The sequence below is a fragment of the Bombina bombina genome, chromosome 12, assembly GCF_027579735.1.
Source record: "Bombina bombina isolate aBomBom1 chromosome 12, aBomBom1.pri, whole genome shotgun sequence".
Classification (NCBI taxonomy): domain Eukaryota; kingdom Metazoa; phylum Chordata; class Amphibia; order Anura; family Bombinatoridae; genus Bombina; species Bombina bombina.
Genome location: NC_069510.1, coordinates 148,590,070 through 148,616,121, shown reverse-complemented (window position 1 = coordinate 148,616,121; position 26,052 = coordinate 148,590,070). Strand labels below are relative to the sequence as shown.

The window sequence follows — 26,052 nt, the reverse complement described above, 5'->3', positions numbered from 1 at the left end:
TATTATACATTAGCAAGAGCACTAGATAACATCACTATTACCTGTCATGTAGTGCCACAGATACTACCTAGGTATCTCTATAACACAATATTATACATTAGCAAGAGCACTAGATAACAGCACTATTACCTGTCATGTAGTGCTACAGATACTACCTAGGTATCTCTATAACACAATATTATACATTAGCAAGAGCACTAGATAACAGCACTATTACCTGTCATGTAGTGCTACAGATACTACTTAGGTATCTCTATAACACACAATATTATACATTAGCAAGAGCACTAGATAACAGCACTATTACCTGTCATGTAGTGCTACAGATACTACCTAGTTATCTCTATAACACATAATATTATACATTAGCAAGATCACTAGATAACAGCACTATTACCTGTCATGTAGTGCTACAGATACTACCTAGGTATCTCTATAACACACAATATTATACATTAGCAAGAGCACTAGATAGCACTATTACCTGTCATGTAGTGCTACAGATACTACCTAGGTATCTCTATAACACACAATATTATACATTAGCAAGAGCACTAGATAACAGCACTATTAACTGTCATGTAGTGCTACAGATACTACCTAGGTATCTCTATAACACAATATTATACATTAGCAAGAGCACTAGATAACAGCATATTACCTGTCATGTCGTGCTACAGATATTACCTAGGTATCTCTATAACACAATATTATACATTAGCAAGAGCACTAGATAACAGCACTATTACCTGTCATGTAGTGCTACAGATACTACCTAGGTATCTCTATAACACAATATTATACATTAGCAAGAGCACTAGATAACAGCACTATTACCTGTCATGTAGTGCTACAGATACTACCTAGGTATCTCTATAACACACAATATTATACATTAGCAAGAGCACTAGATAACAGCACTATTACCTGTCATGTAGTGATACAGACACTACCTAGGTATCTCTATAACACACAATATTATACATTAGCAAGAACACTAGATAACAGCACTATTACCTGTCATGTAGTGCTACAAATACTACCTAGGTATCTCTATAACACACAATATTATACATTAGCAAGAGAACTAGATAACAGCACTATTACCTGTCATGTAGTGCTACAGATACTACCTAGGTATCTCTATAACACAATATTATACATTAGCAAGAGCACTAGATAACAGCACTATTTCCTGTCATGTAGTGCTACAGATACTACCTAGGTATCTATATAACACACAATATTATACATTAGCAAGAGCACTAGATAACAGCACTATTACCTGTCATGTAGTGCTACAGATACTACCTAGGTATCTCTATAACACACTATATTATACATTAGCAAGAGCACTAGATAACAGCACTATTACCTGTCATGTAGTGCTACACATACTACCTAGGTATCTCTATAACACAATATTATACATTAGCAAGAGCACTAGATAACAGCACTATTTCCTGTCATGTAGTGCTACAGATACTACCTAGGTATCTCTATAACACACAATATTATACATTAGCAAGAGCACTAGATAACAGCACTATTACCTGTCATGTAGTGCTACAGATGCTACCTAGATATCTCTATAACACATAATATTATACATTATCAAGAGCACTAGATAACAGCACTATTACCTGACATGTAGTGCTACAGATACTACCTAGGTATCTCTATAACACACAATATTATACATTAGCAAGAGCACTTGATAACAACATTATTACCTGTCATGTAGTGCTACAGATACTACCTAGGTATCTCTATAACACACAATATTATACATTAACAAGAGCACTAGATAACAGCACTATTTCCTGTCATGTAGTGCTACAGATACTACCTAGGTATCTCTATAACACACAATATTATACATTAGCAAGAGCACTAGATAACAGCACTATTACCTGTCATGTAGTGCTACAGATATTACCTAGGTATCTCTATAACATACAATATTATACATTAGCAAGAGCACTAGATAACAGCACTATTACCTGTCATGTAGTGCTACAGATATTACCTAGGTATCTCTATAACATACAATATTATACATTAACAAGAGCACTAGATAACAGCACTATTTCCTGTCATGTAGTGCTACAGATACTACCTAGGTATCTCTATAACACACAATATTATACATTAGCAAGAGCACTAGATAACAGCACTATTACCTGTCATGTAGTGCTACAGATACTACCTAGGTATCTCTATAACACACAATATTATACATTAGCAAGAGCACTAGATAACAGCACTATTACCTGTTATGTAGTGCTGCAGATACTACCTAGGTATCTCTATAACACACAATATTATACATTAGCAAGAGCACTAGATAACAGCACTATTACCTGGCATGTAGTGCTACAGATACTACCTAGGTATCTCTATAACACAATATTATACATTAGCAAGAGCACTAGATAACAGCACTATTACCTGTCATGTAGTGCTACAGATACTACCTAGGTATCTCTATAACACACAATATTATACATTAGCAAGAGCACTAGATAACAACACTATTACCTGTCATGTAGTGCTACAGATACTACCTAGGTATCTCTATAACACACAATATTATATATTAGCAAGAGCACTAGATAACAGCACTATTACCTGTCATGTAGTGCTACAGATACTACCTAGGTATCTCTATAACACAATATTATACATTAGCAAGAGCACTAGATAACAGCACTATTACCTGTCATGTAGTGCTACAGATACTACCTAGGTATCTCTATAACACACAATATTATACATTAGCAAGAGCACTAGATAACAGTACTATTACCTGTCATGTAGTGCTACAGATACTACCTAGGTATCTCTATAACACACAATATTATACATTAGCAAGGGCACTTGATAACAACATTATTACCTGTCATGTAGTGCTACAAATGCAACCTAGGTTGCTCTGAATATCATGGGAATGAATTAAATTCAATTATAGAAGTGATTTGAAAACTTTTTTTTAATTATATGCTTTGTCTGAATCACAAAATAAAATGTTTGGGTTTCATATCCCTTTAAAGCTGATCTAGTATTTTAGCTCTAAGTTATTCATCATTTTTATTCATTTAAATTGTACCTTGGTTACAGTTAACAGTTATAATGTACCATGTTTAATAAGGTAATACATTGATAAAGGAGTATTTGTATTTCACTTGTAAAATTAGTTAATAATGTAAATATATTGGCTCTAAGAAGACAAAATATTGATAAATGAATACTTGGTTTCTGTTTGTAAATATATACTGTCAGCTGGATCAACTGGAGTCCAGATCTGTCAGGGTTAATGGGGAGACCTTCTCAAGCATAGGCATTACCATGTTGTGTGTTTTTTGGACTATTTAAACGTATGTTTGACAATGCTTTGTTATGCGTATGATTAAAGGGACACTCAAGTTAAAATTAAGATTTCATGGTTCAGATAGAGCAGCAATTTTAAACAACTTTCCAATTTACTTCCATTAACAAAATGTGCACAGTCTTTATATGTTTACACTTTTTGAGTCACCAGCTCCTACTGAGCATGTGCAAGAATTCACAGACTAAACGTATATGCATTTGTGATTGGCTGATGGCTGTCACATGATACAGTAGGAGTGGAAATAGACATAACTACTCATTCAAAGATCAAAAAAAGCAAAGTATACAGCGCCAAATCTTATGAAGAAAAATCTTGGCTTTATTTAAGCATCAAGGCAAACTACAGCTGGTTGCTTAGTGTGCCTTGATGCTTAAATAAACCTAATATTTTTCTTCATAAGATTTGGTGCTGTGGACTTTGCGTTTTGTGATTCTAGGGGTGTTTGCAGTGCCCCCATATTACTTGCACCAGGTATAGTGCTGTTTGTCTATTGGACTGTACTAATTTGAAGTTCAGACTAAGGGAACAATTTATTATTAGCGTATGCTCATAAGATGTATATACATACATATATAAACACATAGGTACACATGTATACACATATAAACACATAGGTACACATGTATACACATATAAACACATATGTACACATATATACACATATAAACACATAGGTACACATGTATACACATATAAACACATAGGTACACATGTATACACATATAAACACATAGGTACACATGTATACACATATAAACACATAGGTACACATATATACACATATAAACACATAGGTACACATATATACACATATAAACACATAGGTACACATGTATACACATATAAACACATAGGTACACATGTATACACATATAAACACATAGGTACACATGCATACACATATAAACACATAGGTACACATATATTCACATATAAACACATAGGTACACATATATACACATATAAACACATAGGTACACATGTATACACATATAAACACATAGGTCCACATGTATACACATATAAACACATAGGTACACATATATTCACATATAAACACATAGGTACACATGTATACACATATAAACACATAGGTACACCTTTATACACATATAAACACATAGGTACACATATATTCACATATAAACACATAGGTACACATGTATACACATATAAACACATAGGTACACATGTATACACATATAAACACATAGGTACACATATATTCACATATAAACACATAGGTACACATGTATACACATATAAACACATAGGTACACATGTATACACATATAAACACATAGGTACACATATATTCACATATAAACACATAGGTACACATGTATACACATATAAACACATAGGTACACATGTATACACATATAAACACATAGGTACACATATATTCACATATAAACACATAGGTACACATGTATACACATATAAACACATAGGTACACATGTATACACATATAAACACATAGGTACACATGTATACACATATAAACACATAGGTACACATATATACACATATAAACACATAGGTACACATATATACACATATAAACACATAGGTACACATGTATACACATATAAACACATAGGTACACATGTATACACATATAAACACATAGGTACACATGCATACACATATAAATATGTATATATTCTTTGGAGCCCTTTTCATTTAAATACCTGAAAATATAAATAATAATTTTTAATACATTTTAATATTTATTAATGTGTTTTATTGTGTATGTACTGTAAATAATGTCCATTCAAATGTTCTTCACATAGGGGAAAATCTATATATTTTAAATAGATAATTATATATATATTTATATACCTATACTTATTTTATTTACCTATATATATTTTAAACCTAAGTAACATTCAGACGTTTACTATAATCTGTCTCAAATGTTTTTTTAAACTTTTCTGATACAATTCCTGACAATTAAATGGTCATGAAACCTAAACATTTTCTTTCATGGTTCAGATACAGAATACAATTTTAAACAACTTTACAATTTCCTTTTATTACCAAATGTACTTCATCTCTTGGTATCCTTTGTTGCAGAGCATGCTGATGTAGGCTCAGGAATGTCATGTGTCCTGAGCCCTTTGAGCAGCAGTGTTTGCAACTATATTTTTAATTGTATATATTTGTACAAACACTACTGCACTATATTACTCAACAATGTCTAACATTGTGACAATCACTACTGCAGACCTCCCAACTGTCACTATTTCCGAGGGACAGTCCCTGATTCTGTCTCGTTGTACCTCTGAGACAGTCATTTGTCGCTGTTAGCAGAATTTCCCTTAGCCCCACCCATGAAGCACCCAGGCACACCCACAAACTTACTAGACACACCCACCTCCCACCCAGACACACCCCTCCCAACACAGCTCCACCCAAAAAATGGTGACCGACCCTCATCAACCTGAGTCCCTGATACCAGTTACAAATGTTGGGAGGTATGCTACTGCAATATGGTGCTCAAAACACACGCACACTCCTGAGCATACCTTAGTATGTTCTTCATTTAATGATAGCAAGTGAACAAAGTAAAATTAATAACAAAAGTAAAATAGAAAGTTGTTTATAAGTGTATGTTCTGTCTGATCCATGAACCCTTCATTTTGAATTCCACATCCCCTTAAGATTTATTCATTTTTAACTCAAAAATGCCCTAATTCCACTGGTTGTTTTTAGTGCACAATTTTCACCATGTGTATAGAACAGTGTTTCTCAACTCCAGTCCTCAGGACCCTTAACAGGCCAGATTTTCATTGTATCTTAACTAGAGCACAGGTGAAACAATCATTTGATGGGTGAGAGCAGGTTAGTAACCATGGTTACTGATCAGCTGACTACCTGTGCTCTAGCTAAGCTATAATGAATATGTGGCCCGCTCCTGAGGACTGCAGTTGAAAAACACTGGTCTAGAAGATTGCTATATCTATGGTACTCACCAAGACTAAAAAGTATAAGGAATTTAAGACACACAAACTCCTGCCGGTCGACCTGTAGAGAGTGTAGGAGGATGACAAGTTCCTGGGCTCGCAACACCAGATTATTCAGCGCAGAGCCGGCCTGAACTGAAATTGTTGACATCTCAATCTGGAAAACAGATGAATAATGTTTTACTTTAGATCAGTCCTACCCAGTACACGTAATTTGGTAGGGTAGTGGTAACACCTGTCTGTTATAATGTAGGATCACACCTAAACAAGTGAATTAGTGGCCACGTGAATATATATGCTAAATAACACATTTCATAAAATGAACAACAAAAATAGTGATTACACTAAAAACAAATAAGAATGTTAAGCAAAGTAACGTACAAAGCATGAGCATAATAGTCGTAATTTTTTCCAAACTCAGGTTTTCTCCAAATCCTAGAAAATAACGTCACCCAAAATATCATCATTGATCAAAATATTGATTACCACAAGCCATTATCGCTGGAATCAACTATTGACTTCTAGGAGGAGACAAAGATTCCCAAAGCTCTAATAGCAGTTAATCCCTCTCACATTTCTTGTATTCTAGTCTTTTCTTTGCCTCCACAGGAGGAAGGTGAAGAATTCAATTGTTCCAGATTCTTAGTTAAGAGGGGTCCTCAGACCAATTATCCCCTCAGAGAGCTGCTAGAGAGAGACTCAGGGGAGATTTGGCAGTGACACAATAACAGCCAGTGAGGAGTTAGTCACAAGCCTGCCACAGGTGTAGATTACCAGTCCCTTAGCCTTCTCTTGCTGGGTTGTTGATATACTCCACACATATATCCTCTTCTGTTTCATACACAGCACTGAATGGGCTCTCTACTAGAAGCAATATTTTCTGCAGCCAGTATACACTATAGAGTGGGTGCATCTGAGGTAGGTGCAGCCATTTCTTGCACTCACATACTCTACAGGCTATTAGTAGGTACACCAGTTTTGAGGTACATCATAGTCAAGGAACATACACATGTAACAGACTAATTCCACCTTTATTACTTACACTTTTCATACTTAGTCTAGTAATTATGGAAAGTTTATTATGTGGTAATAGCTGCTAATTACTATTTAGCTAATTTACCTGGGAGTTACATCTCAATGCAACTTTATACCTTCTGTTATATACAAAGTAAATGGATTAAACTGTTTGGCAATGTGAGGGGGAGTCTCTTTATGTCATTTTATGTTTTTGTGCACTGACAGTTACAGTTCTTAACTAGACTATTTCCCTCTCTTTTTGAAAATTCCTGGCAAAGGCTATTCTAAATCTAAATGTCTTATTTCTGAAGGGTAAGATATTTTTTTTATTATTTAATGCAGTACATTATTATTATTTACTTTATTACACAATGATATTTTCATTGTATTTGTCTGTTGGTGTATTCTTTAATGGAGCATACTGTGTCTGTGTGTCTGTGTATTTCATGGAGTATACTGTGTCTGTCTGTCTGTCTGTCTGTGTATTTCATGGAGTATACTGTGTCTGTCTGTCTGTCTGTCTGTCTGTGTATTTCATGGAGTATACTGTGTCTGTCTGTCTGTCTGTCTGTCTGTGTATTTCATGGAGTATACTGTGTCTGTCTGTCTGTCTGTGTATTTCATGGAGTATACTGTGTCTGTCTGTCTGTGTATTTCATGGAGTATACTGTGTCTGTCTGTCTGTGTATTTCATGGAGTATCTCCCTTTCCACTACCTGACATTATCTTTTAGATATTCTAATGCTGTTCTTACCTCTAAAGGAATCTATCATCCATCTGTCCCCTCAATACAAGATTTTTCTCCAGGTTTGTGCGTTCTGTAGTTGTGGCATCTATGCGGCATATTTATCAGGCTCGCCGGAAACAGAAGTTATGAAGCAGCGGTCTAAAGACCACTGCTCCATAACTTGTCCCCCTGCTCTGAGGCGGCGGACAGAAATCAACCAGATCGAATACGATCAGGATGATTGACACCCCCTGCTAGCGGCTGATTGGCAGCGAATCTGCAGGGGGCGACATTGCACCAGCAGTTCACAAGAACTGCAGGTGCAATGATAAATGCCGACAGCGTATGCTGTTGGCATTTATCGATGAGCTGCGGACATGATACGCTACTTCGTATCATGTCCGCTCGCACATTGATAAATATGCCCCTATGCCTCCTCCCAGTATGCCCAAATGTATTCTATTTTGCAGGATTATTACCAGTTCAGCTTTGCAATTTCTGAATGGATCACATTAGGCATTCTAGCAGTCTGCTCTCTAAAGGAATCTGTCCTCCCTCTGTTTCCTCATTACAAGGGAACGCTTCATTGTTTTCTCCATTATTTAAACTTAATAGGATGTTTCCTTTATGGCTTCCAATGTAGAGCTTTGGAAAACTTTTTCAATGGTGCATGGTGCTATTCGCTTTAACCAGATGCGCTACGATTCCCTTAGAGGATAGTATATGTTTCAGGAACCATGTGGACATTAAATAGGTAACCTTTCATCAAAACATTTTTTCAGCAAGAATTGCTTCTGTAGCAGTTGTGTCTGATCTTTGGTTTGACAATTTGCTCTGTGGACGTAGATTTGCAAAATTGTTTGAAACTTCTATAGTGGATTAATGCACTTATTTGTGATGCCATTGTTGACATATTTGAATATTATTCTAAGTATATGACTTTAGCAGTGCTGACCAGAAGGTCTTTAGGTAAGTAATTGTCAGCAAACAAGGTGTCCAAGATGCACTTTTATCTCTCCTTTTCAATGAAGAATTTATTTGAACCTGTTCTTGACGTTATCTTTTCCATTATATCTGGAGGAAAAGAACATTTTCTCCTTCAGGACAAGAAGTCTAAGGGAAAAGAAGAACAAATAGTCATTTTTTATTACTTTTGTCAATGTAGGAACCAAAAACCTTCCTCCTCGTTACAATGATCTGAATCAAGACAAGACAAAGGGGCCTAGTTATCAACGCGTCTACTTTTCCTGCCTTCGCCGGCCCAATACGCCCGCCTAAGCTCGCCTCACATCGCCGCCGCGGACCTGCCAAAATTTGCCTAAGTTATCAAAAAAGCTGTCAAAAAGCCGCGCACCAAGTACAGGGCGATGAGCAGCAGACTGTGAGAGTTATCACTCATCCGATCTCGCTGCTCTTCGGCTTTTTGATAGCTTTCTTGCTAGCCTGTCACTAAGCACTCACACTAAACTACACTGTTCTACCCCCTATACCGGCGCCCCCGGATGCCCCCCGCAACTAAATAAAGTTACTAACCCCTAAACCGCCACTCCTAGACCCCGCTGCAACTCTTATAAATGTATTAACCCCTAAACCGCCGCTCCCGGACACACCGCTGCCACCTACATTATACCTAGTAACCCCTATCCTGCCCCCCTATACCGTCGCCCTCTATAATAAAGTTATTAACCCCTATCCTGCTGATCCCGCACCTCGCCGCAAATAAATAAATAGTTTAACCCCTAAACCGCCGCTCCCTGAATCTGCCGCAACCTATATTAAATGTATTAAACCCTATCCTGCCCCCCTACACCGTCGCCACCTATAATAAATTTATTAACCCCTATCCTGCCCCCCCTACACCGTCGCCACCTATAATAAATTTATTAACCCCTGTCCTGCCCCCCACTACACCGCTGCCACTGTAATAAAATTATTAACCCCTAAACCTAAGTCTAACACTAACCCTAACACCCCCCTAACTTAAATATTAATTAAATAAATCTAAATAATATTTCTCTTATTAACTAAGTTAATCCTATTTAAAACAAAATACTTACCTGTAAAATAAACCCTAATATAACTACAATATAAATAATAATTATATTGTAGCTATGTTAGGATTTATTTTTATTTTACAGGTAACTTTCAATTTATTTTAACTAGGTACAATAGCTATTAAATAGTTATTAATTATTTAATAGCTTACCTAGCTAAAATAAAGAGAAATTTACCTGTAAACTAAAAACTAACCTAAGTTACAATTACACCTAACACTACACTATACTTAAATAAATTATTCCTATTAAAAACTAAATACTTACCTGTAAAATAAACCCTAAGATAGCTACAATATAATTAATAATTACATTGTAGCTATCTTAGGATTTATATTTATTTTACAGGTAACTTGGTATTTATTTTAGCTAGTTAGAATAGTTATTAAATAGTTATTAACTATTTAATAACTACCTAGCTTAAAGAAATACAAAATTACCTGTAAAATAAATCCTAACCTAAGTTACAATTAAACCTAATACTACACTATCATTACATTAATTAAAAAAATTAACTACAAATAACTACAATTAAATACAATTACAAACATTTAAAAAATATTACAACAATTTTAAGCTACTTACACCTAATCTAAGCCCCCTAATAAAATAACAAACCCCCCCAAAATAAAAAAATGCCCTACCCTATTCTAAATTAAAAAAGTTCAAAGCTCTTTTACCTTACCAGCCCTTAAAAGGGCCTTTTGTGGGGGCATGCCCCAAAGAATTCAGCTCTTTTGCCTGTAAAAGAAAAATACAACCCCCCCAACATTAAAACCCACCACCCGCATACCCCTAATCTAACCCAAACCCCCCTTAAAATAACCTAACACTAATCCCCTGAAGATCATCCTACCTTGAGTCGTCTTCACTCAGCCGAGCAGCGATGGAACCGAAGTGGACATCCGGAGCGGAAGAAGTTATCCTCCAAGCGGAATCCTATCAGCCAATCGGAATTGAAGGGACTCCATCTTGGATGACGTCCCTTAAAGGAGCCTTCATTCGTCGGTAGTCCGTCGGTAAAGAAGGATGTTCTGCGTCAGCGGGATGAAGATTGAAGACCCGGCTTGGAAGATGACCTCGCCCGGATAGAAGACTTCTTCAGCGCCTCTTGGAAGATGACATCGCCCGGATCGAAGACTTCTTCAGTGCCGCTTGGAGGATCACTTCATCGGATGGAAGATTTCTTCAGCGCCGCTTGGAGGATAACTTCTTCCGCTCCGGATGTCCACTTCGGTTCCATCGCTGCTCGGCTGAGTGAAGACGACTCAAGGTAGGATGATCTTCAGGGGATTAGTGTTAGGTTATTTTAAGGGGGGTTTGGGTTAGATTAGGGGTATGTGGGTGGTGGGTTTTAATGTTGGGGGGGTTGTATTTTTCTTTTACAGGCAAAAGAGCTGAATTCTTTGGGGCATGCCCCCACAAAAGGCCCTTTTAAGGGCTGGTAAGGTAAAAGAGCTTTGAACTTTTTTAATTTAGAATAGGGTAGGGCATTTTTTTATTTTGGGGGGTTTGTTATTTTATTAGGGGGCTTAGATTAGGTGTAAGTAGCTTAAAATTGTTGTAATATTTTTTAAATGTTTGTAACTTATTTTTTTTATTTTTTGTAACTTAGCTTTTTTTATTTTTTGTACTTTAGTTTATGTAATTATATTTAATTGTAGTTATTTGTAGTTAATTTATTTAATTAATGTAATGATAGTGTAGTGTTAGGTTTAATTGTAACTTAGGTTAGGATTTATTTTACAGGTAATTTTGTATTTCTTTTAGCTAGGTAGTTATTAAATAGTTAATAACTATTTAATAACTATTCTAACTAGCTAAAATAAATACCAAGTTACCTGTAAAATAAATATAAATCCTAAAATAGCTACAATGTAATTATTAATAATATTGTAGCTATCTTAGGGTTTATTTTACAGGTAAGTATTTAGTTTTAAATAGGAATAATTTATTTAAGTATAGTGTAGTGTTAGGTGTAATTGTAACTTAGGTTAGTTTTTAGTTTACAGGTTTATTTCTCTTTATTTTAGCTAGGTAAGATATTAAATAGTTAAAACTATTTAATAGCTATTGTACCTAGTTAAAATAAATAGAAAGTTACCTGTAAAATAAAAATAAATCCTAACATAGCTACAATATAATTATTATTTATATTGTAGCTATATTAGGGTTTATTTTAAAGGTAAGTATTTAGTTTTAAATAGGATTAATTTAGTTCATAATAGAAATATTATTTAGATTTATTTAATTAATATTTAGGGTTAGTGTTAGACTTAGGTTTAGGGGTTAATACATTTATTACAGTGGCGGCGGTGTAGTTTGGGGCAGGATAGGGGTTAATAAATGTATTATAGGTGGCGACGGTGTAGGGGGGGCAGATTAGGGGTTAATAAATTTAATATAGGTTGCGGCAGGGTCAGGGAGCGGCGGTTAAGGGGTTAAACTATTTATTTAGTTGCGGCAAGGTGCGGGATCGGCAGGATAGGGGTTAATAACTTTATTATAGAGGGTGGCGGTATAGGGGGGGCAGGATAGGGGTTACTAGGTATAATGTAGGTGGCGGTGGGCTCCGGGAGCGGCGGTTTAGGGGTTAATACATTTATTATAGTTGCGGTGGGCTCCGGGAGCGGCGGTTTAGGGGTTAATATGTATAGAGGAGCTTGCGGTGGGCTCCGGGGGCGGCGGTTTAGGGGTTAAACACTTTATTTAGTTGTGGCGGTGTAGGGGGGACAGATTAGTGGTGTTTAGACTCGGGGTACATGTTAGGGTGTTAGGTGTAGACAGCTCCCATAGGAATCAATGGGATGTCTGTCAGCAGCGAACTTGTACTTTCGCTATGGTCAGACTCCCATTGATTCCTATGGGATCCGCCGCCTCCAGGGTGGCAGTTTGAAAACCAGGTACGCTGGGCCGTAAAAGTGCCGAGCGTACCTGCTAGTTTTTTGATAACTAGCAAAAGTAGTCAGATTGTGCCGCACTTGTGTGCGGAACATCTGGAGTGACGTAAGAATCGATCTGTGTCAGACTGAGTCCGGCGGATCGAAGTTTACGTCACAAAATTCTACTTTCCCGGGATCTAGCCTTTGATAACTAAGGCGAATCGCATTCAATAGCCTTCCTCCTCTTCCAAATCAGTATGAAGGTATAGCCCCAATCCAGATTATTTTCTACAGCTCCCAGAATTTTTGGAAAGGTTCTAGGAACTCTCTTCTCTTTAATAAGAACTTATGTAGTTCAGTGGCTTTATACCTGGATGACATATTGGTTCAGGCTCCATTTTTTTCCTTCAGCTGGATATCAGTCTACTGTTGCTTTATTCGCAGGCATGATTGGAGAATTAATTTAAATAAAAGTTCTCATTTATCAAGAGTCTCTTTTCTAGGAGTCATTATAGACTCAGTCACTATGTATATTTTTCTAATGTTTCAGTATCAAAGTTACAAACAGTTTGCTCACAATTACACAAAATTTCCAACAAATCTGTAGCTCTATGTATGGAAGTTTTAGGTATGACAATTGCAACATCAGATGTTCTTTCTTTTCCATGGTTCCATATGAGACCTCATCAACTTTGCATGCTTTGATTATTGTGCAAACATTTCACTCAACTATGGCGGTTTAGGAGTTACTAGGTTAAATAGGTACTTTGCATTGTGGGGGGATTGCGGTTTAGGGGTTAATAGTTTAAATAGATAGATTACGTCAGATTACCAATGGAACAAGACAGGGGTGCCCTCTTTCTCCGCTTCTGTTTGCACTCACAATAGAGGTACTGGCCTGCAAAATTCTCACCAACCCAAAAATAAAAGGCATCATAATAGGCCTAACAGAACACAAGCTGCCAACAATATTCTCTTGATGATATCGGACACTATACTGTCACTTCAAGCATCAATGGTGGAGTTTGCAGATTATGAAGAAGTCTCAGACTTTCTCCTCAACCCCTCAAAGTCAGAGATTTTGAACATCACTGAACACCCTAGAATCTTTGACACTCTTCGGACGCAATATCCTATCAAGATTGCCCTGCATTCTGTGAAATATCTAGGCATCACTCTGACTCCCTCTCTAAAAGACCTGGTAGAAATTAACATTGGATTGTTGGCTTGGGTGTCAGCAGCACACCGCCCTAGTCTGATAAAACACTACCCCTTAATTAAGGAAGTATACCAGACATGGGATAAACTGATTTGGGTTGAGAATCACATCTCTTCTGCCCATTTACCTGTCACACTGGTGCGCGAAAACCCAGATATAGGTTTGGCAAATAAACCACATACCTCGGGATACACATATCCCCTAGCCGAATCTGTCATCGCTAGCACCCTTCATCAAGGGAAACTCAAGACACAAGAGGAGCTAGCTGAGTGGGACAATTGGATGTTCTCCTCATGGTTCAGAGTAGTCCAACTCACTCATTACTATAATAGGCACAAAGACAAACCCTCTCTGACAGACAAAAGACGCCCCTTTGAGACTATCTGTACTACTTCCCACATCCAAAATCACTTAATATCGCTTCTCTACAGGCTCTTGATTTTATAGAGTGACATCTTGACTTGGAAATTGACACAAAAGCGTGGCTCAACATCTTTAACAAGGCTAAAAAAACTCAGTATCATCTAGATTACAGGAAATCCACTATAAATTTCTGAGCCACTGGTACTTAACCCCACAAAGGTTAAAAATAATCTATCCAAACATGGATGGGGAGTGTTGGATAGGCTGTAGAGAGGAGGATACTCTTCTGCTCATTTGGAGGACATGCCCTGATATTTGTCCCTTTTGGGATAATATACTTTTGAAAATTGGCAAACTAATTAACATCATCACACCTCCTAGTCCAAGTTACTTAAAGGGACAGTCTAGTCCACAATAAACTTTCATGATTCAGATAGGGCATGTAATTTTAAACAACTTTCCAAATTACTTTTATCACCAATTTATCTTTGTTCTCTTGATATTTTTAGTTGAAAGCTAAACCTAGGGGGTTCATATGCTAATTTCTTACACCTTGAAGGCCACCTCATATATGAATGCATTTTGTTTTTCACCACTAGAGGGTGTTAGTTCATGTGTGTCATATAGATAACACTGTGCTCACTCACATGGAGTTACCTGGGAGCCAGCACTGATAGGCTAAAATGCAAGTCTGTCAAAAGAACTGAAATAAGGGGGGCAGTTTGCAGAGGCTTAGATACAAGGTAATCACAGAGGTAAAAAGTATATTAATATAACTGTGTTGGTTATGCAAATTTAGGGAATGGGTAATAAAGGGATTATCTATCTTTTAAAACAATAAAACATCTGGTGTAGACTGTCCCTTTAATCTATCACAACTTGCCTAAATTAACTGGAGAAGCTAAGTAGTGTTTGCTCTTCCTGATGTTGAATGGAGCCAAATGGATTATTCCCAAATACTGGAAATCACAACAAGTTCCAAACCTGTGTGAGTGGAAGGCCGGGGTATGAGATCTGCTTAGGCTGGAAAGGTTTCACTACTTGAAAACGGGCAAGGTGGCAACTCACAAAATTATGCTTCTCATATGGGAAGGTAAATACCTCTCATCATTATCTGGGACCCTTTGGGTTCACACTTACATAGTGCACGTGGAACTCTATCTTTAAAACATTCTTCCCTTTCTGTAGGTGAACTCCCCTCCTTAACTTCCCTCCCCCCCTTACTTAATTTTTTTTCTTTTCATTTCTTCTCCCCTCCAATTCTCCCCCTCTACTTTCTATCTCTTTTTTCTCCCCTCTAAATACACTCCTATAACCTCATTGTAGGTGGAAGAATCAAACCTTCATAACCCCCCTAATCAGTGAATACAAATGTAGGGGTCTATGTTATCATTGTATTACCAACCAAAGTTTGATGTGACACCTATGTTATTCTTTAATTACTTACAATGCCAATATTAATGTTAATAATAAAGCAAAATAATTTGACAAGCTTCAACGTGCTGGAACCTTACCATCATCACAAGACTTCTGATAGAACTTTTAAAAAAAAATAGGTACTTTGCGATGTGGGGGATGGCGGTTTAGTGGTTTATACATTTTATTGTTAGTTGTGATGTGGGGGGATGGTGGTTTAGGTTTAGGGGTTATTAACTTTAATAGATACTTTGTGATATGGGGTTGGCGGATTAGGGTTTAATAAATGTATTACTTATTGTGGTGGGGGGATGGAGGTTGAGCGGTAGATATTGTGCATGCGTTTGGTGTTTGCTTTTATCATAACAGCGAGCGACGGGTAAAATATACACGCCGCACTTGTATATGTGATTGAGTGTAAGTGTAGTGTAAGGTTACCATAGTAAGCAATTTATTTTCAAGAAATCTGGCATCGTGAGGAAGCGTTAACACGATGCTAACTTACACCTACACGAAAAGGGCGACTAAACGCAATGTGCTAAATATTTTAATGGAAACCTGGTACTAAAATGGTGCCAGCAACTTCAGTAGCTTACGGCTCTATTTTTAACGGCCCTTAGTGAGGATATATCCAGTGTTTAAAACATTTTCTCCTTTTTCGAACATAATTATATACACCTAGATTTAGAGTTTTGCGGCCAAAGGGGTGCGTTAGCTACGCGTCTTTTTTTCTAGCGCTGCTTCTAAACAACGCTGGTATTGAGAGTTCTCTGAAGGGCTGCTTTAGGCTCCAAAAAGGGAGCGTTGAGCCGAATTTACCGCCACTTCAACCCTCAATACCAGCGTTGCTTACGGTAGCGGCTAGCTGGAAAAACGTGCTCGTGCACGATTCCCCCATAAGAAACAATGGGGCAGTTTGGGCTGAAAAAAACCTAACATCTGCAAAAAAGCAGCGTTCAGCTCCTGACGCAGCCCCATTGTTTCCTATGGGGAAACAGTTTCTAAGTCTGCACCTAACACCCTAACATGAACCCAGAGTCTAAACACCCCTAACCTTACACTTATTAACCCCTAAACTGCCGCCCCCGCTATCGCTAACACCTGCATTACACAATTAACCCCTAATCTGCCGCTCCGTACACCGCCGCAACCTACATTATACTTATGTACCCCTAATCTGCTGTCCCTAACATCGCCGACACCTACATAATATTTATTAACCCCTAATCTGCCCCCCACAATGTCGCCGCTACCTTACCTACACTTATTAACCCCTAATCTGCCAACCGGACCTCACCGCTACTCTAATAAATGTATTAACCCCTAAACAGCCGCACTCCCGCCTCACAAACACTATAATAAATATTATTAACCCCTAATCTGCCCTCCCTAACATCGCCGCCACCTAACGTCAAGTATTAACCCCTAATCTGCCGACCGGACCTCGCCGCTACTATAATAAATGTATTAACCCCTAAAGCTAAGTCTAACCCTAACCCTAACACCCCCTAAGTTAAATATAATTTTAATCTAACAAAATAAATTAAATCTTATTAACTAAAGTCTTCCTATTTAAAACTAAATACTTACCTGTAAAATAAACACTAATATAGCTACAATATAACAAATAATTATATAGTAGCTATTTTAGGATTTATATTTATTTTACAGGCAACTTTGTATTTATTTTAACTAGGTACAATAGCTATTAAATAGTTATTAACTATTTAATAGCTACCTAGTTAAAATAATTACCAAATTACCTGTAAAATAAACCCTAACCTAAGTTACAATTAAACCTAACACTACACTATCAATAAATAAATTAAATAAATTAACTACAAGTACCTACAATTACCTACAATTAAATAAACTAAACTAAATTACAAAAAAAAAAAAATACTCAATTACAAAAAAATAAAAAAAGATTACAAGAATTTTAAGCTAATTACACCTACTCTAAGCCCCCTAATAAAATAACAAAGCCCCCCAAAATAAAAAAAATTCCCTACCCTAATCTAAATTAAAAAAGTTAACAGCTCTATTACCAGCCCTTAAAAGGGCTTTTTGCGGGGCATGCCCCAAAGAAATCAGCTCTTTTGCCTGTAAAAAAAAAACACAATTCCACCCCCCAACATTACAACCCACCACCCACATACCCCTACTCTAACCCAAACCCTCCTTAAATAAACCTAACACTACCCCCCTGAAGACCTCCCTACCTTGAGCCGTGTTCACCCAGCCGGGCATCGATGGACCAAAAGAGGACATCCGGAGCGGCAGAAGTCTTCATCCTATCCGGGCAGAAGAGGACATCCGGACCGGCAGACATCTTCATCCAAGCGGCATCTTCTATCTTCATCCATCCGATGAGGAGCGGCTTCATCTTCAAGACCTCCTACGCGGAACATCGTCTTCCTTCCGACGAATGAAGGTTCCTTTAAGTGACGTCATCCAAGATGGCGTCCCTCGAATTCTGACTGGCTGATAGGATTCTATCAGCCAATCGGAATTAAGGTAGGAAAAATCTGATTGGCTGATTGAATCAGCCAATCCGATTCAAGTTCAATCGGATTGGCTGATCCAATCAGCCAATCAGATTGAGCTTGCATTCTATTGGCTGATCGGAACAGCCAATAGAATGCAAGCTCAATCTGATTGGCTGATTGGATCAGCCAATCCGATTGAACTTGAATCTGATTGGATGATTAAATCAGCCAATCAGATTTTTCCTACCTTAATTCCGATTGGCTGATAGAATCCTATCAGCCAATGGGAATTCGAGGGACGCCATCTTGGATGACGTCACTTAAAGGAACCTTCATTCGTCGGTAGTCTTCGGAAGGAAGAGGATGTTCCGCGCCGGAGGTCTTGAAGATGGAGCCGCTCCTCGTCGGATGGATGAAGATAGAAGATTCCGCTTGGATGAAGATGTCTGCCGGTCCGGATGTCCTCTTCTGCCCGGATAGGATGAAGACTTCTGCCGCTCAGGATGTCCTCTTTTGGTCCATCGATGCCCGGCTGGGTGAACACGACTTAAGGTAGGGAGATCTTCAGGGGGGTAGTGTTAGGTTTATTTAAGGGGGGTTTGGGTTAGAGTAGGGGTATGTGGGTGGTGGGTTGTAATGTTTGGGGGTGGTATTGTGGGTTTTTTTTACAGGCAAAAGAGCTGAGCTGAATACTTTGGGGCATGCCCCACAAAAAGCCCTTTTAAGGGCTGGTAATAGAGCTGTTAACTTTTGTAATTTAGATTAGGGTAGGGATTTTTTTTTAATTTGGGGAGCTTTGTTATTTTATTAGGGGGCTTAGAGTAGGTGTAATTAGCTTAAAATTCTTGTAATTTTTTTTATTTTTTGTAATTTAGTGTTTTGTTTTTTTTGTAATTTAGTTTAGTTTATTTAATTGTAGGTAATTGTAGTTAATTTATTTAATTAATTTAATGATAGTGTAGTGATAGGTTTAATTGTAACTTAGGTTAGGATTTATTTTACAGGTAATTTGGTAATTATTTTAACTAGGGAGCTATTAAATAGTTAATAACTATTTAATAGCTATTGTACCTAGTTAAAATAAATACAAAGTTGCCTGTAAAATAAATATAAATCCTAAAATAGATACAATATAATTATTCGTTATATTGTAGCTATATTAGGGTTTATTTTACAGGTAAGTATTTAGTTTTAAATAGGAAGACTTTAGTTAATTAGATTTAATTTATTTTTATTAGATTAAAATTATAGTTAATTTAGGTGGGTGTTAGGGTTAGACTTAGCTTTAGGGGTTAATACATTTACTATAGTAGCGGCGAGGTCCGGTCAGCAGATTATGGGTTAATAAGTGTAGGTAGGTAGCGGCGACGTTGGGGGGGGGAGATAAGGGGTTAATAAATATTATGTAGGTGTCGGCGTTGTTAGGGGCAGCAGATTAGGGGTTCATAGGGATAATGTAGGTGGCGGTGGTGTGCGGTCGGCAGATTAGGGGTTAAAAAAATTATTATAGTGGCGGCAATGTGGGGGACCTCGGTTTAGGGGTACATAGGTAGTTTATGGGTGTTAGTGTACTTTAGAGCACAGTAGTTAAGAGCTTTATTAACCGGCGTTAGCCCAGAAAGCTCTTAACTACTGACTTTTTTCTGCGGCTAGGGTCTTGTCGATAGAGGGTCTACTGCTCACCTCAGCCAAGACTCTAAATACCGGCGTTAGGAAGATCCCATTGAAAAGATAGGATACGCAATTGGCGTAAGGGGATTTGCGGTATGGAAAAGTCACGGCTTCAAAGTGAGCGTTAGACCCTTTCCTGCCTGACTCTAAATACCAGCGGGCGGCCAAAAGCAGCGTTAGGAGCCCTTAACGCTGCTTTTGACGGCTACTGCAGAACTCTAAATCTAGGCGATAATTTTTTACTATCTTTACAGGTTTCTCTTTTCAAACCTGCATGCTTTGGACATTATCTCCTGTCTTGGAAGTTTTTGGTGTTTTTAGCAATATCTTCTGCCAGATATCATCAGTCAGGAGATTATAGCCCATCTCCTTGTCCTAATCCAGAGAATTTGTATGATGATCTCTTACTTAATTGAGATATTGTAAGAGCTTTATTTCTACTTTCAATTACAATCCTTTAATTTGTTTGTCCCTTGGTCGAGTAAAGGTCAGAGGGCCATATGAGTTTCTTATCTCTTTATAACCAAGGTTTATTTGGAGGAGGCAGAGGGGCATATGTAACAAGCTCTGTATGGAGCTTGATGTCCTGTGTTTCTGGCGAGCCTTCAGACTCGCCAGAAACAGCAGTTATGAAGCAGCGGTCACAAAGACCGCTGCTCCATAACCTGTCTGCCTGCTCTGAGCAGGTGGACAGACATCGCTGGAAATCAACTCGATCGAGTACGATCGGGTTGATTGACACCTCCCTGCTGGCGGCCCATTGGCCGCGAGTCTGCAGGGGGCGGCGTTGTACCAGCAGGTGCAATGCTGAATACGGCGAGCGTATTGCTCTCCGCATTCAGCGAGGTCTGCCAGACCATGATAACTAGAGGCCATAGTCTTTATTGGCCTTTTTTTCTAGAGTAGTTTTCTCTTGTGGGATTTTCAAGACTGAGGACAATATTGAATATATTTGCAAGGCAGCAACATCATTTCTCTAAATTGTGGGTATTAGTTCCCAGGAGTAATGACTTGTGGATTCTTACCACCTTGGGAAAAAAAAATGGTGCTTACCTGAATTATTCATTTGTTTCATGGTGGTGAGAGTTCACAAGACCGGCCTATATTCATTTTTTACTTCAATAATTTTTTTCTGGCGGCAATTTTAGCTTGCACCTCAGTTTCCCTACTTTCCTACCTTTCTACTTCTCCTTTCTCTGTTATATGTCAGACTAGAATGCCAGAGAGGTGGGAGGGTTTAAGTGCTCTTAGAAGCCTGGAAATCTTGGCCTCATTCTAGTGTCCAGGAGTTCAATCCCACCATGAAATGAAGGTAACAGGTAAGCATACATTTTGTTTTGTAAATCACCAAATGACAATGGATGTAAGTTTCCTAGCACTCTCATCATCTGCCTGGGCGCAGTAGTAAGGTAAAGGTATTAAGTATTATTATTTTATTATTATTATACTTTATTTATAAAGCGCCAACAGATTCTGCAGCGCTGCCCATGGGTACAAAGATGAAAGTACAACAGAGAAACAATACAATAAATGACAACGTTTTACAGACAAATACAGGGGGCATTGAGGGCCCTATTCCCGTGGGAACTTACAATCTAGATGGGTAGGAGGAAGGGAAACAGGAGGTGGGGACTGCAGAGGTGAGAATGATATTAGTGAGGAGATAGATGAGGGCAACTGTTAGTTAAGTGAAGTTAGTTTGTTACTGAGTCGGGTGATAAGCTTCCCTGAACAAGAAGGTCTTTAGGAAACGTTTAAAGGAGGAGAGGTTGGGGGTATAGTTAAATATGCAGTCTCTGGATTTAAAAATACAAAAACCTTTATTGAAAAGTAACTATCAACAGAGCATTTGTTACGTTTCAGACCAACATGCCTTGCTCTGAGGTAATTTTTTTCTTTGTTTAAGTCCAGAGAGTGCATATTTAAATATAGGACTTATATAAAAGCACTCACAGGATTTTTGTTACAAAACAGTGTCAAAAACGTATTGACATTTTGTAGACTACATTATCCCCTTTGTTAGAATAATAATAATAATAATAATAATAATAATAATAATAATAATAAATAATAATAATAATAATAATAATAAAAATAATAATAATGTAGTCCCTGAAACGTCAATACATTTTTGACACTGTTTTGTCACAAAAATCCTGTGAGTGCTTTTAAGTCCTATATATAAATATGCACTATATGCAATATATTCCAACTATTTACATATGTTGAAAATACTTTTCCAGAAAAAAAACTGGGTACTGACATACAGCTGCCAGTACCTAAGATGGCCGCAAATAGGTAGAGGGGGAGGGTTAGAGAGCTGTTTGGGGGGGGGGATCAGGGAGGTTGGGAGGTAAGGGGGGATACTACCCTGCAGGAAATATATAATTAAAAAAACAAGTAAAAAAAAAAAAACCTTTTATTTTTCTACTGGCAGACTTTCTGCCAGTACTTAAGATGGGGGTGGGGGTTGAAAGAGAGCTGTTTGAGAGGGGTCAGAGAGGAATCAGGGGCTGGGGTGTATCAGGTGGGAGGCTGATCTCTACACTAAAGCTAAAATTAAATCTACAAGCTACCTAATTAACCGCTTCACTGCTGGGCATAATACAAGTGTGGTGCGCAATGGCATTTAGCGGCCTTCTAATTACCTAAAAGCAATGCCAAAGCCATATATATCTGCTATTTCTGAACAAAGGGGATCCCAGAGAAGCATTTACAACGATTTGTGCCATGATTGCACAAGCTGTTTGTAAATCATTTCAGGGAGAAACCTAAAATTGTAAAAAAAAGTTAACAATTTTTTTTATTTGATCGCATTTGGTGGTGAAATGGTGGCATGAAATATACCAAAATGGGCCTAGATCAATACTTTGGGTTGTCTAACTAAAGAAAAAAATATATAGTTTTGATTGTTAAAAAAGGCTCTATTTCTGTTTAAATGTAGTGATGGCAAAAATGCTAAAAATGAACTGGTCTTTTTGGGAAGTTTTTGTCTGAAGTGCCCGGTCCTTAAGGGGTTAAATAGATTAGAGCAGTGTTTCTCAACAGCCGGGCCGCGGCCCACTACCGGGCCGCGACGGCCCTGCTGGTGGGCCGCGACCCGACATTGCCTCCAGACACTCGCTCTGACAGGCCCGCCTTTACACATCTCCTAAATTTTGGACGGGCCTGTCAGAGTGCCACTGCGCATGTCAGTTTGCGCACTGTGAGCATGTAGCGGCGGGCGCACGCACTGTGACCGTGTAGAAGCGGCGTGCAGAGTGTGAAGCATCGGCTCACAGGTAAGTAAGCCCACTGACACCAATTACATAATTACGGCCACTGACACCACTGTATATATTTAGGGCGGCCACTGGACACCAATGTGTATTTGTAAACTGTATGTGTGTGTGTATATATATATATATATATATATAGATCCCACTGACACCAATGAATTATAAAATATCCACTGTAAAATATATATATATATATATATATATATATATATATATATATATATATATATATATATATATATATGGATCCCACACCACTGAATTATCATATAATTAAAATATATATATATATATTATAATTATATGATAATTCAGTGGTGTGGGATCCATATATAATATATATAAATGGTTTATAGTGGGTTAATTTTATAATTCATTGGTGTCAGTGGGTGAGGGAGGAGAGAGAGAAAGAAAGAAAGAGAGGGAGGGAGGAGAGAGAGAGGGAGGAGAGAGAGAGAAAGAGAGGGAGGAGAGAGAGAGAGAGAGAGGGAGGAGATAGATAGAGACAGAGAGAGAGAGAGGGGGGAGGAGAGAGAGAAAGAGAGAGGGGAGGAGAGAGAGAAAAAGAGAGAGAGGGGAGGAGAGAGAGAGAGGAGAGAGAGAAAGAGAGGGGAGGAGAGAGAAAGAGAGAGGGGGGAGAGAGAGAGAGAGGGGAGGAGAGAAAGAGACTGTGTATATATATATATATATTTCTTCCAAACCTACTGCAACCCACTCCAGATGCTTACCGGGCCCTGGACCGGTCCGGCTAAAACTTACCGGGCCTTGAGGTCACTTAGGTTGAGAACCACTGGATTAGAGCATATAACTTTTGTGAATGTAAATTTCCTGGTGGAATTTTTAAAGGAATCCCAACATTTCCCTAATTAGCTCATACTTGTGTCATTAGACACAACAGCTAATGTCCTAATATTTCATACTTTTCATAAGTGAGAAGTTTCACAATTAATTTGGCACACTTTAGATTCTTTTCTATTAATCCATTATGAAACATAACAAGAGCATTTAGACCTTAATAATACAATTTTTAAGTCTCTGTCCCCGTACAGACACAATATCAATATCATATGCACATTGCGATTAAGGTTAAAATGCTAATTGCAAAGGTTTGACTTCATACCATTCATTCACTCATCCTAAGAAATGATAAACCATTTATTCACAGAATGGTGCCCACAGAGGTGACTAATGGATGAAGGTCGTATAGTCATACTTAGAACATCAAGAGAAAGGATATAACATGCAAATTGCTGATGTAATGTTTTAATCTTCAGCTCTTTGTCATCAAAAATGAAAATAGAGTATCATTACAGCATAAAAATGTGGAATTTCAATGTTAAGTTGTTTGTATCTGTAGAAAATATATTTTACTTTTATACTTATGATCCATTTACAAACTATGTGAAAGCCCACGTGTCACAAGCTTTGCAGATGCATTTGTGACTATAAAACATCTCTAGATCTTTCAGAGGGAACGTTTGGTAATTTTCCAATCAAGAATTCAATCTACATTTCTTTTCATATTAACTCTTTAACCTCTCTATAATCTATTTGACCTTTTAAAGTGACATCATTTGGAATTTCAAATAGATTTTAAAGGGATATGAAACCCAATTTTTTTGTCTTTAATGATTCAGATAGAGCAGCAATTTTAAGCAACTTTCTAATTTACTCCTTTTATTAAATTTTCTTCGTTTTCTTTGTATCTTTATTTGAAAAGCAGGAGTGTAAGCTTAGGAGTCGGCAAATTTTTGATTGAGCACTTGGGTAGCGCTTCCTGATTGGTGGGTACATATAACTCTTTGGAAGCCTTACAGTATTCCTCTTTCACATATCTTGACTCTCCACTCCAGATTCTATTCTGGTTGCTAGTAGGGTATTCCTGTCTCAAAGGACTAGTTGCAGTATGTCCATAATATCTAGATTCTGTCTATGATTACAGTATGGGCTTCTGGCCTACATTTCCTTTAATGAAGGTTATCCAGTTTTTTTACTAAACGTTCCTGCATAAACAGGAGTCCTTTTTTCTCTGAGCTCTTGACCTGGAAACTAGGAGGTGATAGTTTGGGTTCCAGTTTTTTGGAATAAGATCAAGGTTTTCATTCCAATTGTTCTGTGTTCCCAAGAAAGAGGGAACTTTGTGGCCTATTTGAATTTTGAAAGTTTAACATATTTTCCATGGTTTCTGCTTTTAAGTTTGATTTAGCTTGGCTCTTTACTCTAGTTCATTGGGGTTCATTTATGTCCAGGATAGATTTGAAGGGTGCTTCCTTCATATTATTATCTTCAAGGACCCCCCCCCCTGTTCCTACATTCTGTCCTTCTATTCTGTTTGTGGCTCTTCCTTCTTTTGATCTTTTTTTAAATTCTTGTCTTTTTGCATAGATTATGAGAACTACTTTGTCTGTTGTTAGACCTCAGGGTATTTTATTGGTCACTTTTATGGATATTCCATTTTTCCCTTTAGCTGAATTTGTAAAAGTTTTCTGTCCTTTCCTACTTCTCTAATATTCTCCTTTTTTTCTGCTATACATTAGACTAGGATACCTGAGAGGTCAGAGGGATTAAAAGCATG

At 37.6% G+C, this 26,052-nt stretch overlaps 1 protein-coding gene across 1 annotated transcript in view; it reads right to left on the bottom strand.

Moving 5' to 3' along the window:
• The window catches only part of NR5A1 (nuclear receptor subfamily 5 group A member 1), a 310,741-nt gene that overhangs the window by 73,618 nt on the left and 211,071 nt on the right, over nt 1-26,052 (bottom strand). Inside the window, 1 exon segment of the mRNA XM_053695487.1 lies at nt 6,371-6,518. Within this exon segment, the coding sequence (XP_053551462.1) occupies nt 6,371-6,518 (148 nt within the window).